Source organism: Zonotrichia albicollis, unplaced genomic scaffold, assembly GCF_047830755.1.
Source record: "Zonotrichia albicollis isolate bZonAlb1 unplaced genomic scaffold, bZonAlb1.hap1 Scaffold_257, whole genome shotgun sequence".
In the NCBI taxonomy this organism is placed as follows: Eukaryota; Metazoa; Chordata; class Aves; order Passeriformes; family Passerellidae; genus Zonotrichia; species Zonotrichia albicollis.
Window position 1 is genome coordinate 3,309,348 of NW_027428429.1, and position 15,056 is coordinate 3,324,403.

Sequence of the window (15,056 nt, forward strand, 5' to 3'; positions counted from 1 at the left end):
TGTCCGTGATGAGGGTCAAACACTATTGGAGCCCCTTCCTTGAATTCAGAGTTTGTACCTGACCCAAGTACTGCATTTACCTGAACAGTATTGCTTTCCATAAAACAAAAAAGCAGGGAAAGGCAAACTGTGTATAGGTCATGGTATTTTACAGTGTCTAAAACATGCCAGGTCATGGATCTTTGAGGTGAGATCCATTTGGAATTCATGGGATGGAGAAGCAGTTCAAAGGGGAGCATAAAAATAAATAGACTAAAAACTCTTGGTTTGTTTCTTTCTGTTTTCATTTCATTTCCTAAAAACTGTTTCGGTTCTTCCAGAATCTTCTCCACAGTCCTGTTTGTTCTTTCAAAGAACCTTTCCTGGAGAGCGAGGTGCAGCTTTTGTCACAAGATGTGCCACCAACTGCAGCTTCTCTTGGCTTTCCACACCATGCATGCAGCACGACTCTTGCAGCAAGGCAGGACAACTGTTTGAAGAACTTGACAACTTATTCTTTCTTTTCCTTGTGAGCTGGGCAGTTGTGCCATTGGTGAGGTTTTCATTGTTACTGTTCTACCCTAAGAAACCATGATGGGCTACCAGGAATTGTTAGGGAATGTAAGCCTGACTGAATGCAGAGACTCTCCAGAGCCTACAGCCAGAAATGGAGAGCTGTGGGATAATCATTCCAACATCCCCATGGACATCTTGAAAGTGATGTAGAAGATGAAAATGGGCTGACAGAGGGAGTTTGTTTCAGTGTTCAGTTCAGATGCTTCTACATCTCATGCACTGATATAAATCAAGAGTACAGTCAGTTCATGAAGGGCACCAGAACAAGCTGGACCTCTCAGGAGATGTCTGAAACAATCTGAAAAGGAGAAATGCAGGGAATGACTTGGTGATCTTTGCCTGTAAGAATGGTCAATTTTCCTAATAATTTCCAGTCCATTCCCTCTGCTTTTGTCCTTCCTAACAAGTCTATTTTCATCCCAGATTCCCCATGAAATGAGAGACCTGAGCTTGTGGAAGTGGCTGAAAGATGCCCCGTTCCTCTGCAGGACACTGAGGCTGAAGCAGGAGCCTGAGCCCTCTCTGGGGAAGCCTCCTCCGAGCTGGAATTTGTGCCGTGCTGGGAGACGAGGAGGAGGGGGAGAAGGCTGGCGCTGTGTGGCAGGAGCAGGAGGTTTGGGCCGCAGGACATTCCGTCTGCGCCGCTGCCCCGCAATGGGCGGCCGTGCCCGGGGCTCTGGGCCTGGCCCCGCGTGCTCTGAGCTCCCGACACTGCGGGAGCTCCCCGGGCTGGGCTCAGCTTCCCGCTGGGCCTGGGCAGCAGGCCGGGCTCCAGCTGGGATCAGCAGCAGCTGGAAATACCTCTGGGCATCTCCATTTGCTGCTGCTGCTTGGAAGAAACAATGGCTGCTTGGAGGGAGTCAAGAGGTTCTGCGTTCTCTTTCTCCTGGTGGGTTTTTTCATTTGATTTGACTCTCAAGAGGCAATTTCTGTGATGGCGTCTGTCAGTTGATTCTTTTTCAGCAGCAGCAGCAACAGGGCTGTGTTTGAGCACTGCAAATGTGGCCTGTGTGGCTGCTTTAATTCTCCTTGACTTTGTGCTCAGGCACTTGAGAGCATTTCAAGACTGCTAATCCTGATGCCTGTGACCAAAAGCCTGAGTTCACCTATGGCCATCCGGGGGCTATGTACAAATCACCAACAGGACAAGACTGCTGAGGAACGTGTCTCAAGCTGTTTATTTTCCAGCATCAGTCTCATTGCATGGTTATGACAATGGGAAGATCCCAGCACCTCGTGTCCTCGGCAGCAGACAAAGAACTTAATGTTACAACTTGGTTGAAAAGTTTTTTGACCAATCACAAAAAGAAAAAGCATATTGACAGTAGTTCTATCCAACCACTTTAAGCACAGGTTCTTTTGGTTAAAAAAATGGTTGCTTGTTTTGTATACAATATTTGCTTGTGAGCCTTTAAACACAATGCACACATCTCCATTATTAAGCTTAGAACTTCCTAATATCTCTGTGGCTTAGCGATTTATTCTAGACAAGCGTTAATACACCAACCATTGTTCTATTTGTCCTTACTTTCTACTTCTAATATAACTTTTCTGCTAACAAATCTTATGGCTACCGCTTAGCTCTAATCACAGTTCTGCTGTTTTTGAGGCCCGCCTTTTGCAGGTTTCCCAAAACCCTCTGATTTTAAGGATTCCCACATTCACCATCATGAAAGTGCTCAGGGTAGAGCAGATCAAAAAAGGCAATTGCAGTTTTACAGATAAATTTTAAGTGGCAAGCAGAAGAGTGGCAAGAGCAGCCAGGATCTCCAATTCACAAGGCAAAGGCACCAGCAGCCTCCTGCTGTCACCTCAGGGTGAGTAAAACAGTGCTGAAAACAGCGCTGGAACCCGATCCTTTCTTTCTCTGAGGGCTGGCTCAGGGCAGCACAGGCGCGCCCTGAGCAGTCAGGGCTGTGTGTGGGTGCTGGCTGCCCTGCTCCAGAATTGAGCTGGAAAAAGCCCTTGGGAGCCGAGGCAGGAGCAGGCGGGAAGGGGCCGGCGCTGCTGCTGCTCCTGGCCGGGAGCCCCGGCTGGGCCGGGCCGGCGCCCCCTGCGCTGCGGCTGCTGCTGCTGCCAGAGCCGGGCGGGACTCGGGGACAGGGAACGGACACGGGGGGACAGCAAAGGCCTGGCAGCTGCAGGGATGGTGGCGCTCGGGCCAGTGCCAGCACAGAGCTTCAGCCTGCAGTTAACCCCGAGGGAAACGCTGGGGAAAGGCTCCATTTCAGCCTTTCTTTACTTGTCGCTGTGAAGGGACTGAAATGAATGGAGAACAAGCAGGGCCCGACCCCTTCTCCTTTGGGAGGAGCCCCAGGCCTGGGGCTGTGAGGGGCCATAAGGGGCTGTGAGGGGCTGTGATGGAATTGTGAGGGGTCCTGAGGGGCCAGGAAGAGTTTTTAGGGGCCATGAGGTTCTCTGAGGGGCCATGAAGGGCGGTTGGGGACCTTGGGGGCTGAAGGTCTCTGAGAGGCTTTGGGAGGCCAGGCACCTCATGGAAAAAAGGATCCATTATGACACTATGGAACCAAGGAGACTGCTGTTTACAGCATAGAAACTTATGGAGTCAAAAGTCCATTGTGACTTTCTGGGGCCTCATGGAACCATGGAGACCATTATGACACTTCAGGACTCACTGGAACCAAGGGCGGCCATTGTGACACTGCAGAGCCTCATTTAACCAAGGACACATTGTAGCACAGCAGGACATAATGGAATCAAGGGGATCATAGTGGGGCTCCATGACACCATGGGGACATTCTGACTCTGTGAAACCAAGGAAACCATTGTAACACTACAGGGCTCGTGGAACTAGGAACTCATGTAACAGTGAGGAGCCCAATGGAATCAATGGGCCATTCCGTACTTCAGGGCTTCATGGAGCCAAGGTGCCCTTGTGACACTGTGGGGTCTCATGGAATCCTGGAGACCATTATGGCACTTTGAGGCCTTATTGAAGCAAGCGGCTCTGCAGAGCCTTGTGGAACCAAAGAGCTCTTTGTGACACTGCAGAGCCTCATGGCAGCAAGGAGCCAGTGTGACACAGCCACACCCTGAGGAACCAAGGGTCCACTGTGATCCTGGGTAGCCCTAAAGAACCAAGGGGCCATTGTGCCATTGCGCTGTTCCATGAAACCAAGGAAGGCATTTTGACACTGCAAGGCCTCATGGAAGCAAGGGGCCATTGTGCCACTGAAAGCGAAGGAGACCATTGTGGTATTGCTGGCCCTTATGGAAACAAAGATCTGTTGTGATACTACAGGGTCTCATGGAACCAAGTGGACATTGTGATGCTGCAGGGCCCCAGGGATCCAAGAAAATGGAAAAATTCTGATTGGCTTGGCTTGACTGGTCCAGCTGACCTTGTCATGTTGAGGGTTTGTTCTCATCTAGCCCTGGAGTTCTATGCTTTCCTTCTTGTGGGAAAGAACTCTCTTTATCCAAGGGTTCATTGCTGAAACTGGGATTTTACCCCCATATTTGATTAAGTCCAAAGATTGTCCCACATGTAACCTACCAGAACAGATAGCTCATGATGGCCTGGGCGTATTGGGGGCCACCTCTCATCTGCCTTCAAAACACTGAGGGGCTGTGCTTTTCTTTCCATGGATAAAGCATCTTTCAAATCTAGGTGTCCAAAACCAAAATTGGGAATCTGCCTCCAAAATTCCTTATATCCAAGGACAGCTCCCAGAAAAAAGCTGCCAAGACTGTCTAGTTCCCTTGCCTTCCTGAGGGCCAGCACTCACCGACCTGTGTATCACTGGGGCTCTGTACTTCCCTTCCTATGGAAAAGAACTGTCCTTCTTGTCCAGGTGCCCATGGACAAAACTGGGATTTGGCCTCCCAAATTCCCTCCATCCAAGGATTGCTCCTAGACAAAGGCAGCCAAGACAAACAGATCTGGCTGGCCTTGGCCTCCTTGGGGCTGCCTCTAATCAGCCTTTGAAACACTGGGGCTCTGTCCTTTCCTTCCTGTGGAGAAGAACTGTCATTCTGGTCCAGGCACCCATGGCCGAAATGGAATTCCATCTCCAAAACTTTCTCAAATATCCAAAGATTGCTTTCAGACAAAAGCTGCAAGAACAGACAGGTCTGGCTGGAAAGCCCAGATTAGGAACAAAGAGAAAGGAATTTCCCTCCCAGAGCAGGGCTGTGGCACAACACATTCACTTGAAGGAGCCTGGGTCAGCCCCAGGCTTTGTGTGGGCAGGCAGAGGCAGGCAGGAGGCACAGCTGCCAGCAAAGGAAAGGCCCAGCCACGTGGGGCAGCCGGGGGATGCCGACAGCCTGCAGGGACAGAGGCGCAGGGCAGGGACACCGTGGGACAGCCTGGGCTGCACAGGGCACAGGGATGGGCAGCAGCTGCAAGACAGCTCTGCCAGAGCCAACTTGGGCAGCACTTTGGCCATGGCTGCTGGGCCTGGGCCTGAGGCCGTGAGGGGACAAGTGACCCTTGCAGGGCTGGGGCCTCATTGCCTCCTTGTCCCTGCTCAGCAGCCTGGCAGGGGCCGCCCCATGCTCCTGCCCTTGCCATTGCACATCCCCACATGCCAGTGCCCATCCCAGGAAGAGCCCTGAGCAAGGAGGGAGGGACAGGATCTGCCTGGCCAGGGGCTGGGGCTCAGGCCTTGGCCCTTTGCATTCCTCAAACACATCCAGGTTTGCTCAGCACCAGAGACACCTTTGCCTTGTTTGTCCCCAGCTGTCATCACTGCCTGCAGTGTTCTGCTCTAACTGGAACCTGGGGACACTTTCTCAGTCATGTCCCTCTATGGGACCCACTAAAACTTCAAGAAAATTTGGAGTTTAAATTTAATTTTGAGTTCTTGAGAAGTTGTTGAAGACTCTCTCAGGGACTGAGTCTGATGAAAACAACACCAAATCCCCAAGAGGCTCATTAAAGTCCTTGTGCTGTGTCTGTGCTGCTGAGCTTTAAAGGAACAGCTCTTCCCAGGGCCAGCTCCTCTCCCAGCCCAGCAGGGCTGAGGGCTCTGCCTGCAGGCACTGAGGGGACAGGAGCCAGGCAGAGACAGGCTGAAGGCAATCAGGGTTGGGAAGACATTGAGCTGAGACTTCACTTGGGGAAAGATCTTCACAGCCCTCTACGTGGTGAGTTCTCTGTGGCAGAGGAGGAGGAGGATGCGCTGCAGAGTGGGGCTGCCCTGGGCACCATCAGAGGGACAGGGCAGGACAGCTCCTGCTGCCAGGGACGGCTGCAGGGGGTGAAGCTGGGGCTGCAGCCAGGGCTGCTCAGAGCTCCAGCTCATGTCCAGCTCATTTCTGAGGAGACTTGTCATGATTCAGGGCAGGAGTTTCCTGCTTGGGTCTCTGCTTTCCTGAATCTGTGCTCCCACTTTTGCCTGGCTCAGCTTGGTGGCAATAGAAAATTAACTGTGCAGGGTAGAGCAGGGGCTGAGGCTCTTAAACCATCACCCTGAGGATTCCTGGGCACCTCAGCAAGTGCTTGCACCTGCCCAGCCTCCAGATCCATGCAGCATCACCTTTCCATGATGCCCAGGCTGGGGGAGCTGTTCTTTAATCCCTGCAGGGCCCAGCAGCTGCAGGGCAGGGGTGGCCCAGGGGCTGGGCTGGGCTCTGGCAGCTCTGGCAGGGAAGGAGCCCGGGGCCACAGGAGCAGCTGGGGCTGGGACAGCTCCAGCAGCAGAGTCGTGAGCAGGCAGGGAGGGAGGCAGTGCTGAGGGAAGCCCTGCTGCAGGGCAGATGTGGCACCTGCCGGGCCTGCCCTGCAGGGCACACACTGCCCTGAGCAGCTCAGCTCTTGTGTCCCCTCGCAGCCAGCACAGCCCTCAGCCCAGGGGCTCGGGGCCCTCAGTCCCTCCTGGGCTGGCAGAGCAGCCCCAGAGATGAGGGGCATCTCTGTGGCCCTGTGCCCATTCCCTGCTGACTAGGGCCTGAGGGCCACTGTCCTGCCCTGCTGCTGCCTGGCAGGGGCTGGGCAGGGCTGGCCAGGGAAAGGCTTTTCCTCAGGCCCGGCTCTCTCTCTCTCCTTGCCTTGCCCAGGTGCTGCTGGCATTGCTGAGGGGCTCTCTGCAATGGCAGTTCCAGCTGCAGGGCCAGGCCCAGCCCTTGGGCTCCTCCTGTGCAGGCTGAACACAGCAATGGGGTGTCCCAGCTCCCTCTACCCAGGGAGCTCTGGGCAGGGCAGCCTGGGAGGCTGGCCATGAGCCCACTCTCCTGACTCTGGGAAAGGCAGGAGCCACTTTGTGTGACAGGGATCCCTCTGCTCTCAGCAGTGTCTCCTGGCTGTCCAGGGTAACACAGGAGTGGATCTCAGAAAGGTGCAAGTCCAGGGTAGCTGGAACAGGAGAGAGGGACAGAGCAGCTCCCCTCAGTCTGCACTAAGCCTCAGGCAATCCTCCTGCCTTGCTGGACAATCTGTTCTCTCGAGATGCAGCAGAATCTCTCGTTCTGCCTCCTGAAATCCCCATCCATTCACCCAGGAAGCTCCTGTGCATTAGGGGAACAATCTTTATCCACATCCCAAAACCAGGACTGGCCCCTGCTCTCACTGTACCCCTGCACTGACTGGGGGTCAGGGCTAACTCCCAGGTGTCCTGCAGGCCAAAGTCCAGCTCCTCACACAACATTGGCCAGCAGCAATCAGGACTCCAGCAGCAAAGATGAAGAAAGATCTCCGAAACGTAGACAAGGGGGAGGTGTTCAGTGGCAGGAAATGGTCTATGAGAAAGGGCCTTGATTTTTTTTGTGAGAAATCTCCCCCTAGTTGTCTCTGTATTTTCTCCTTCTGCAGGTTGAAATGTGCACACACAGCAAATGTCCAACAGCAGCTCCATCAGGCACTTCCTCCTGCTGGCACTGGCAGACACGCGGCAGCTGCAGCTCCTGCACTTCTGCCTCTTGCTGGGCATCTCCCTGGCTGCCCTCCTGGGCAACGGCCTCATCATCAGCGCCGTAGCCTGCGGCCACCACCTGCACACGCCCATGTTCTTCTTCCTGCTCAACCTCGCCCTCAGCGACCTGGGCTCCATCTGCACCACTGTCCCCAAAGCCATGCACAATTCCCTCTGGGACACCAGGGACATCTCCTACAAAGGATGTGCTGCTCAGCTATTTCTGTTTGTATTTTTCATTTCAGCAGAATTTTTCCTCCTGACCATCATGTGCTATGACCGCTACGTGTCCATCTGCAAACCCCTGCACTACGGGACCCTCCTGGGTAGCAGAGCTTGTGCCCACATGGCAGAAGCTGCCTGGGCCAGTGCCTTTCTCAATGCTCTTCTGCACACGGCCAATATATTTTCCCTGCCCCTGTGCCATGGCAATGCTCTGGGCCAGTACTTCTGTGAGGTTCCACAGATCCTCAAACTCTCCTGCTCACTATCCAACTTCAGAAAAATTTGGATTTCATTGGTTGCTGTCTGTTTAGGTTCTGGCTGTTTTGTGTTCATTGTTTTCTCCTATGTGCAGATCTTCAGGGCTGTGCTGAGGATCCCCTCTGAGCAGGGACGGCACAAAGCCTTTTCCACCTGCCTTCCTCACCTGGCTGTTGTCTCCTTGTTTGTCAGCACTGGCTCTTTTTCCTACCTGAAGCCCCCCTCCATTTCCTCCCCCTCCTTGGATCTGGCCCTGTCAGTTCTGTACTCGGTGGTGCCTCCAGCCCTGAACCCCCTCATCTACAGCCTGAGGAACCATGAGCTCAAGGCTGCAGTGTGGACACTGATGACTGGATGCTTTTAGGAACATTAAACTGCTGGCCAGTTTCTGGAAATCTCTTGTAATAAAAGTTATCCTATTTTTGTTTTGATTGTGGATTTTTTTTTCCTTTATATTAATTTTCTCATACTGCCCACAAAATAATGTCATTTTTTGTGCCATTTCTCATTTTGTTTCTCTCCACCTTCTCTGTGGCCACAGACTGTGTCAATGAGGGGCTGTGCTCTTGGTGGCTTTAAAGGAAATAAAGGATCTCCCAGCAAAGTTTTCACCAAGATTTCCATTTTGTTACCTTCTCTGGAGCTGCAGCAGCAATGTCTGTGTGCAGAGCTGGGGCAGATCAGGGCTGGCACAGCAGCTGTTGGTGTTGCCAGTGCTGATGCCGTGGCCCTGCCCCGCTGCCCTGGTGGCCCTGGTGTTGCTGCAGGGCCTGAGTGCTCTCGGGGCCGGGCACAGCCCTGGGGGTGGCAGTGCCGGGCCTGCAGCAGGGACAGGCCATGGGCACTGCTGGGACAGCACTGACGCCTCAGCCCAGGCCCTGGGGGCTCCAGGCTCCTTGCCCAGGCTCTCTCAAGAACACACCAAGGCCAATGCTCAGCAGAGAAAAGCCACATAAGCAGCCCCAGGCTGGCTGTGGGCAGGCTGGGGGCAAACAGCAGGGCTGGGGCTCTGCAAGGACCCTGGGACAGACGGGAAGGAGCAGCAGAGCAGGGGCTGATCCATCCCCAGTGCACTGGATAGCCCAGGGCAGCACCCCAGAGCGTCCTCATGGAGCTGCCAACAACATCCCCCCTCTGCAGCCCTGGCCTCTCTCCCAGCTCACACAGGTGCCCCATCCTTGCAGGCACAGACACGGCAGTACTGGCTCAGCAGCCCCTGTTTGCATTGCACAGAGCAGGGGGAGCACCCCCATGCTGTTGCTGTGGGGACATGGACATGAGGGAGCACAAATGCCATCAGTCCCTGGGGCCAGCAAGGGCTGGGGGACACCAGGGAAACCACTCAGCTTTGTCCTGGCCTCTGCAGTCAGCTGGAAAGTTTGTTCCCATCAGCTGGGAGTTTCCTGTCCCACTGCAGAGGCTGTTGCTCAGAGCCAGGGCTGCCTGGCAGCCACCCCCAAACTGCCCTGAGCATTTCCTTGGATTTTTCCTTTGCTTTCTTTCCTCTTTCCTGATCCAGATTTCTTCCTATTGCCCACCTCTGTTTCGTGCTCTGCGAACAGCCCATCCCTGTTTGCCCTTTCCTCTCTGGCCCCACTCCCCATTGCAGTTCCTGACTTGGCCCCATGGGAATGTCGCTTGGGCAGCAGGATCATCCTACAAGTGCTGCAGGAATTGTCTGCAGGCTCCTGCAGTGCCTGGTGCTGCTCCCTTGCCAGAGGCGTTCCAGGCCAGGGGGGCACATCTGGGCTGCTGTGTCTGGCTCTGGGGCTCCCTGTTCTGGGCAGTGAGGAGGAGCTGCAGAGGCTCAGCAGGACTGACAGGATGGGCTTTGGGGCTGGCAGGAGAAGTTGAGGGACCTGGGCTGCTGGAGCTTCTGAAGGGGAGGCCCAGGGCTCCTCCTGCAACTGCTCCAAAGGTGGTTTCAGAGAATCACAGAATCAGTGACATTGAAAAAGACTTTGGAAATCATTAGGTCTAACCTGTGCTCTTACATCACCTTGTCTGCCCTGAGCGTCCTCTTCTCCAGGATAAACAATCCCAGCTCGCTCAGCCTCTCCTCACAGGACTTGTGCTCCAGACCCCTCCCCAGCCTTGTTGCCCTTCTCTGGAAATGCTCCAGCCCTTCCATGCCCTTCCTAAATTGGTGGTCTTAGAACTGGACACAGCACTCGAGGTGCTGCCAAACCTGTTCCCAGCACAGGGGAAGAATCACTGCCCTGCTTCTGCTGGCCACACCATTGCTGATCCAGTCCAGGAGCCATTGGCCTGCTTTCCCACCTGGGCACACTGCTGCCTCATGTCCAGCCTGCTGTCCATCAGTCCCTGCAGGTCCCTTTCTGCCTGGCTGCTCTCCAGCCACTCTGTCCCCAGCCTGTATTCCTGCAGGGGTCGTTGTGGCCAAAGTGCAGGACCCGGCACTTGGACTTGTTAAACCTCACCTTGTTGGATTTGGGCCCTGGATCCAGCCTGTCCAGGGCCCTGTGCAGAGCCCTCCTACCCTCCAGCAGATCAACACTCCCAGAGAACTTGGTGTCACCATGGTTCCATGAGGCCCCAGAGTGTCACAATGGTCTCCATGATTGCATTAGGCCTCCCGGTGTCACAACGTTCCTTTGGTTCCATGGGATCCCTTGGTGTCACAAAGTCCTTTGGATCCTTGGGCCCCACAGTGTCACAATGGATTCTTGGTCCCCCAAGGCCCTGCAGTGTTAGAATGGATCCTTGATTCCATGAGGTTGGGCAGTGCAGCAATGCTCTTCACAGTTCCACAGTGTCACAATGGCCTCTTGGTCCCAAAGGCCACCACAGTGTCCAACATGTTTCCTTCATTCCAGGAGTCCCTGAGGAGCAGCACTGGCCCCTGTGTTCCATGGAGCCCTGCAGTGTCACAATGGCCCCATCATGACACCAGGTCCTGCTCTGTCACAATGCTCTGCATGGTTCCACAAGTCCCCGTTTCTTATCAAATAAAATAAAAATTTTAGACAGTCTATGCAACTCAAAAGGAAGGTGTCTGCGGCTTGTCCTGCCAATCTTCGTTTTCTTCGAGCTGGAGTTCGCTAGCCCACTTATGTTCTTGAGGCAGCTCAGTGGATCCCTCTTCATCTGAATCTCCTCCGGCTTCTGAGCGGAGGTCCTCCAGCTCGAAATGTTCCTCCAGAGGGAGTGCGGCATGATTGACAGTCGTTGAGATGGCTTTAGCTATTAGTCCTTTGATCAAACTACGGATCAGTATGCTCAAAATGCAAAATACAATCAAGCTCAAAACCACTTTACAAACTGATTCTAACACCGAACTGGCCCACCCACTAAGGCCCCAACCCTTGAATATGTCCCCCAGCCAGTCTGATGTCTCTTGCCTGACCTGATGGACGAGGTCTTGGAGTTTTTTGATGGAGTGCCTGGCGTCCTCGGCCCGAGAGGACAGGTTCAGACAGCAGAGGCCCTCAAACTCCTCACAGTGATGGTGATGGAGCAGCAGTAGAAAATCTATTGCTGCTCTGTTTTGGAGCGTTGCCTTCCTTGTAATTTCCTCATCTTTAAGGAGGTCGTATAACGCGGCTGAAGTATAATTGGCTTGTTTAACCACCCAACACTCCAGGCGGCCCAATTCACCCAGAGATTTCGCCACCGATAACCATGGCAATAAAATGGTAAAGGCGACAGATTTAGAATGAGACCAATGGGTAACTTTATCATCACAGTCTTCAGTGAGATCTTTAAGATCTCTTTTGGATCTGGCCAATTCGGATGTGATGTTATTCCTTTTCCAATTGATAATTTGGGTAATGTTGGGGGTAAACAGCGTCAGCCGGCCAAATGTGCACGGCCCTCCGATCAGACCAGAGGGGATGCCTGCCCACGCTTGATCGCCACAAATCAAGAACACCCCCCTGGGAAGGGCGTAAGGAGTCCGCCTGGTATTGGTGGGGCCGACGATTTTTAGAATGGCTTGGCACCACTGGCTCGCTTGATATTGTTTCTTTGTCTGCCGGACCACCTCACTGCCCTTATATATGGGGGCATAACTATATTCGAACTGAAAACAAATTGAGGAGTTGGTGGAACCGAGTAGGTGCAGCTCTGTGGGCTCAGAGGGCTCAGGACTGAGCCTAGCTACTCCGCTTCTCCAGGCATTACTGGGTTCAAAACCGGGGAGGAAAGTCAGGCTCTGGGCCAAAACGGGGGAAAGGGCAGACTGGAAGGCAGAGGGGAACTCGCCTGGGGAGAAACGGATCCCCACAAGGCAAGACGACATCGGGTCCTCTGCTGCGCCGGTGTCGAGGCATATACTGTCCTGTCCTAATGACTGGGCCAAGGCACGCCAGACGTTGATTTTTGGCTGGGGGATGACCCACGGCTCCGCAGGTGGCAGAAGGAATCCGCAGGTCATCAGTACGGTCAACAACAAACAAGGATTGAGAGCCAGCGTAGTCAATTCGAAGACCATTCGGGGAGATAAAACTGAAATGAAAGGAGAGCCGTAAAAGTATGCAGGATTCACAGATATGGTTCCTCTCCAAACAACCAATTTAAGTAAAACTCATGAGGGGTAATGGTTGGAGCCGGGGGGAAAAAGGAGGAAAGGTGGTATAAAAGATCAAGGGGTGGAGGAGAAGCTGGGGGAGAGGGTTCTTCAGTAACTGGAGTGAGATCTGGAGAGAATGAGGAGGATTGATGGGATAGTTTCTTCCGCCGACGCCAACATGCTTGCCGGACCTGTGGTACTGCCTCCTTCTTGATCCCCTGCTTCGGGACGAAGGGCCTGACCCACTTAGATGGTACCCACTTGGGACCCGAGGGAGTGGACACGCAGGCATATCCCCTCCCCCAAGTTACCAGGTCAAAGGGGCCCTCTGTCCGCCAGGTCTCCGGATCTTTTACAAGAACCGGTGGCCTGGTTTTAGGCTGCAGCTGCTGGTGACTGCCGAAATGTCGGACTATCGGAGGGTTTTGGCTGTCAAAAGAGCAAATCAAGAAGTTGAGTGTATACAATGCCCTTGATAGCCGGACTTGGGGGGTCTCTGCCTTCATAGTCAGTTGTTGCCGGGATAGGACCTTCTTAAGGCTCTGGTGAGCTCTTTCCACCATGGCTTGGCCTGTCGGGGAATAGGGGATGCCAGTTTTATGCACTATTCCCCATTGCTGCAGAAAGCTTTGCAGCTCCTTGGAAACATACGCAGGGCCGTTGTCTGTTTTTAAGGTCTTAGGGATGCCCAAGACAGCGAATGCCTGGAGCAGATGCCTCTGAACATCCGCTGCCCTTTCACCTGTGTGGGCAGAAGCATAGATCGCCCCGGAGAAAGTATCCACTGAGACGTGGACGTAACACAATCGGCCAAAAAATGGAATGTGCGTTACATCCATCTGCCACAACTCACAGCTTGCCAAACCCCGGGGATTAGCTCCTGAGGCTATGGTAGGCATTTGATCTTGCTGGCATTGGGGACATGTGGCCACTATTGCCTTGGCCTGCTCCTGCGTCAGATTGAACTGACGAACCAGGCCAGGGGCATTTTGGTGGAACAGTTGGTGGCTGATTTTAGCCTGACTGAACACATCTGGGAGGGGGGCCTGCGAAACAGCAGCCGCCGCTAAAGAATCGGCGCGACGGTTTCTCTCCGCAATGAACCCAGGTAGATCTGTGTGTGATCTCACATGCATGACATAGAATGGATGCTCGCGGTTAGAGACTAACTCGACGAGCCTATTCAGCAATTCAAATAATCTCTTATTAGTGATCTCTTGAAGAACAGCTGACTCAGCTCGAGACACTACACCTGCAACATACTCAGAATCTGTGACCAAATTGAAAGGTCCAGGGAATTTCTGAAATGCCCTGACGACTGCATCCAACTCAGCAACTTGTGGAGAGCCCTCTACAACAGCAACATCGGACTCCCACTGCTGAGTCTGAGGATCCTTCCAAGTCATCACTGACCGGTGGGATGCTCCAGACGCGTCAGTAAAAACTGTCACAGCATCCAGTGGCTTCTTGCTCTGAACCTTTTTCAACGAGAATTTAAACCCCGAATTGAATAATTTGTGGGACGGCCGATTTACTGTGATGCGCCCAGTGTAGCTGTCGAGTGCAAACTGAAGGTATTCATTAGTTTGCAGCAGTTCTTCAAAGATTTTTAGTTTAAATCGGCCCGATTCCAATTTAATTGGGATCTGTATGCATGAGAAATCACAGCCCGCAAGCTCTCTGATCCTCGATCTTGCTTTGAGAATCAGTTCTGCTATCAACTCCTGTGGCCGTGTCATTCTTTTGGACCTATGGTGGCTCAGAAAGACCCACTCTATAATTAAGAGCTTGTCTCCTAATCCTTGGTCCTTCAGACTAACATCCCATTGATGTATTATGCCATGAAGGTGTGGCAATTTTCCCAGTATAATAAATTTGAAAGGCAGGCCCGGATGGTATCGGTGGGCCTGCCTGGCCGAAATATCCTTTTGTATTTTCTCCAGAGCTACCTGTGCCTCTGGGGTAAGAGTCCTAGGAGAACTAAGCTCCTCTCCCCCTTTCAACAAATCAAAAAGAGGGGCTAAATCTTCGGTTGAAATGCCCAACCAGGGTCTCACCCAATTTAAAGATCCGCAGAGTTGATGGGCATCTGCTAGGGTCTGGACCTTTGTCCGAATTGTCAATTTTTGCGGCACAATTGTCCGCTTTGTAATTTCGAGGCCCAGGTATTTCCAAGGTGTCACCCGCTGAATTTTGTCCTGCTGGAGCTCGAACCCTGCAGCAGCCAACGCATTGGTTGTCAGGTCAAGCGCATGGGCAAGCAGACTGTGGTCGGGCGCACACACAAGGATGTCGTCCATATAATGATGGACAATGACGGCATCCCCGAGGGCTGTACGAATGGGTGACAGCAGCGAAGCGACATACCACTGGCAGATCACAGGGCTGACCTTGAGGCCTTGCGGAAGCACATGCCAATGATAGCGCTTGGCTGGGGACTCACAGTTGATGGACGGAACTGTGAATGCAAATCGCGGGGCATCCTCTGGGTGAAGGGGAATTTGGAAAAAGCAATCTTTTATATCAATTACAGCTAATTCCCAATCTCAGGGGAGCATTGCTGGGGAGGGCATCCCTGGCTGAAGGGAACCCATGTCAATTATTAATTTATT

At 53.2% G+C, this 15,056-nt stretch overlaps 1 protein-coding gene across 1 annotated transcript; it reads left to right on the forward strand.

The window, feature by feature from the left end:
- Positions 1-7,353: 7,353 nt before the first annotated feature.
- On the forward strand, positions 7,354-8,277 carry LOC141727856 (olfactory receptor 14C36-like). The gene has a single exon (XM_074534137.1). It carries the CDS (start codon positions 7,354-7,356, stop codon positions 8,275-8,277), a length of 924 nt encoding a protein of 307 aa, XP_074390238.1.
- Positions 8,278-15,056: the final 6,779 nt, after the last annotated feature.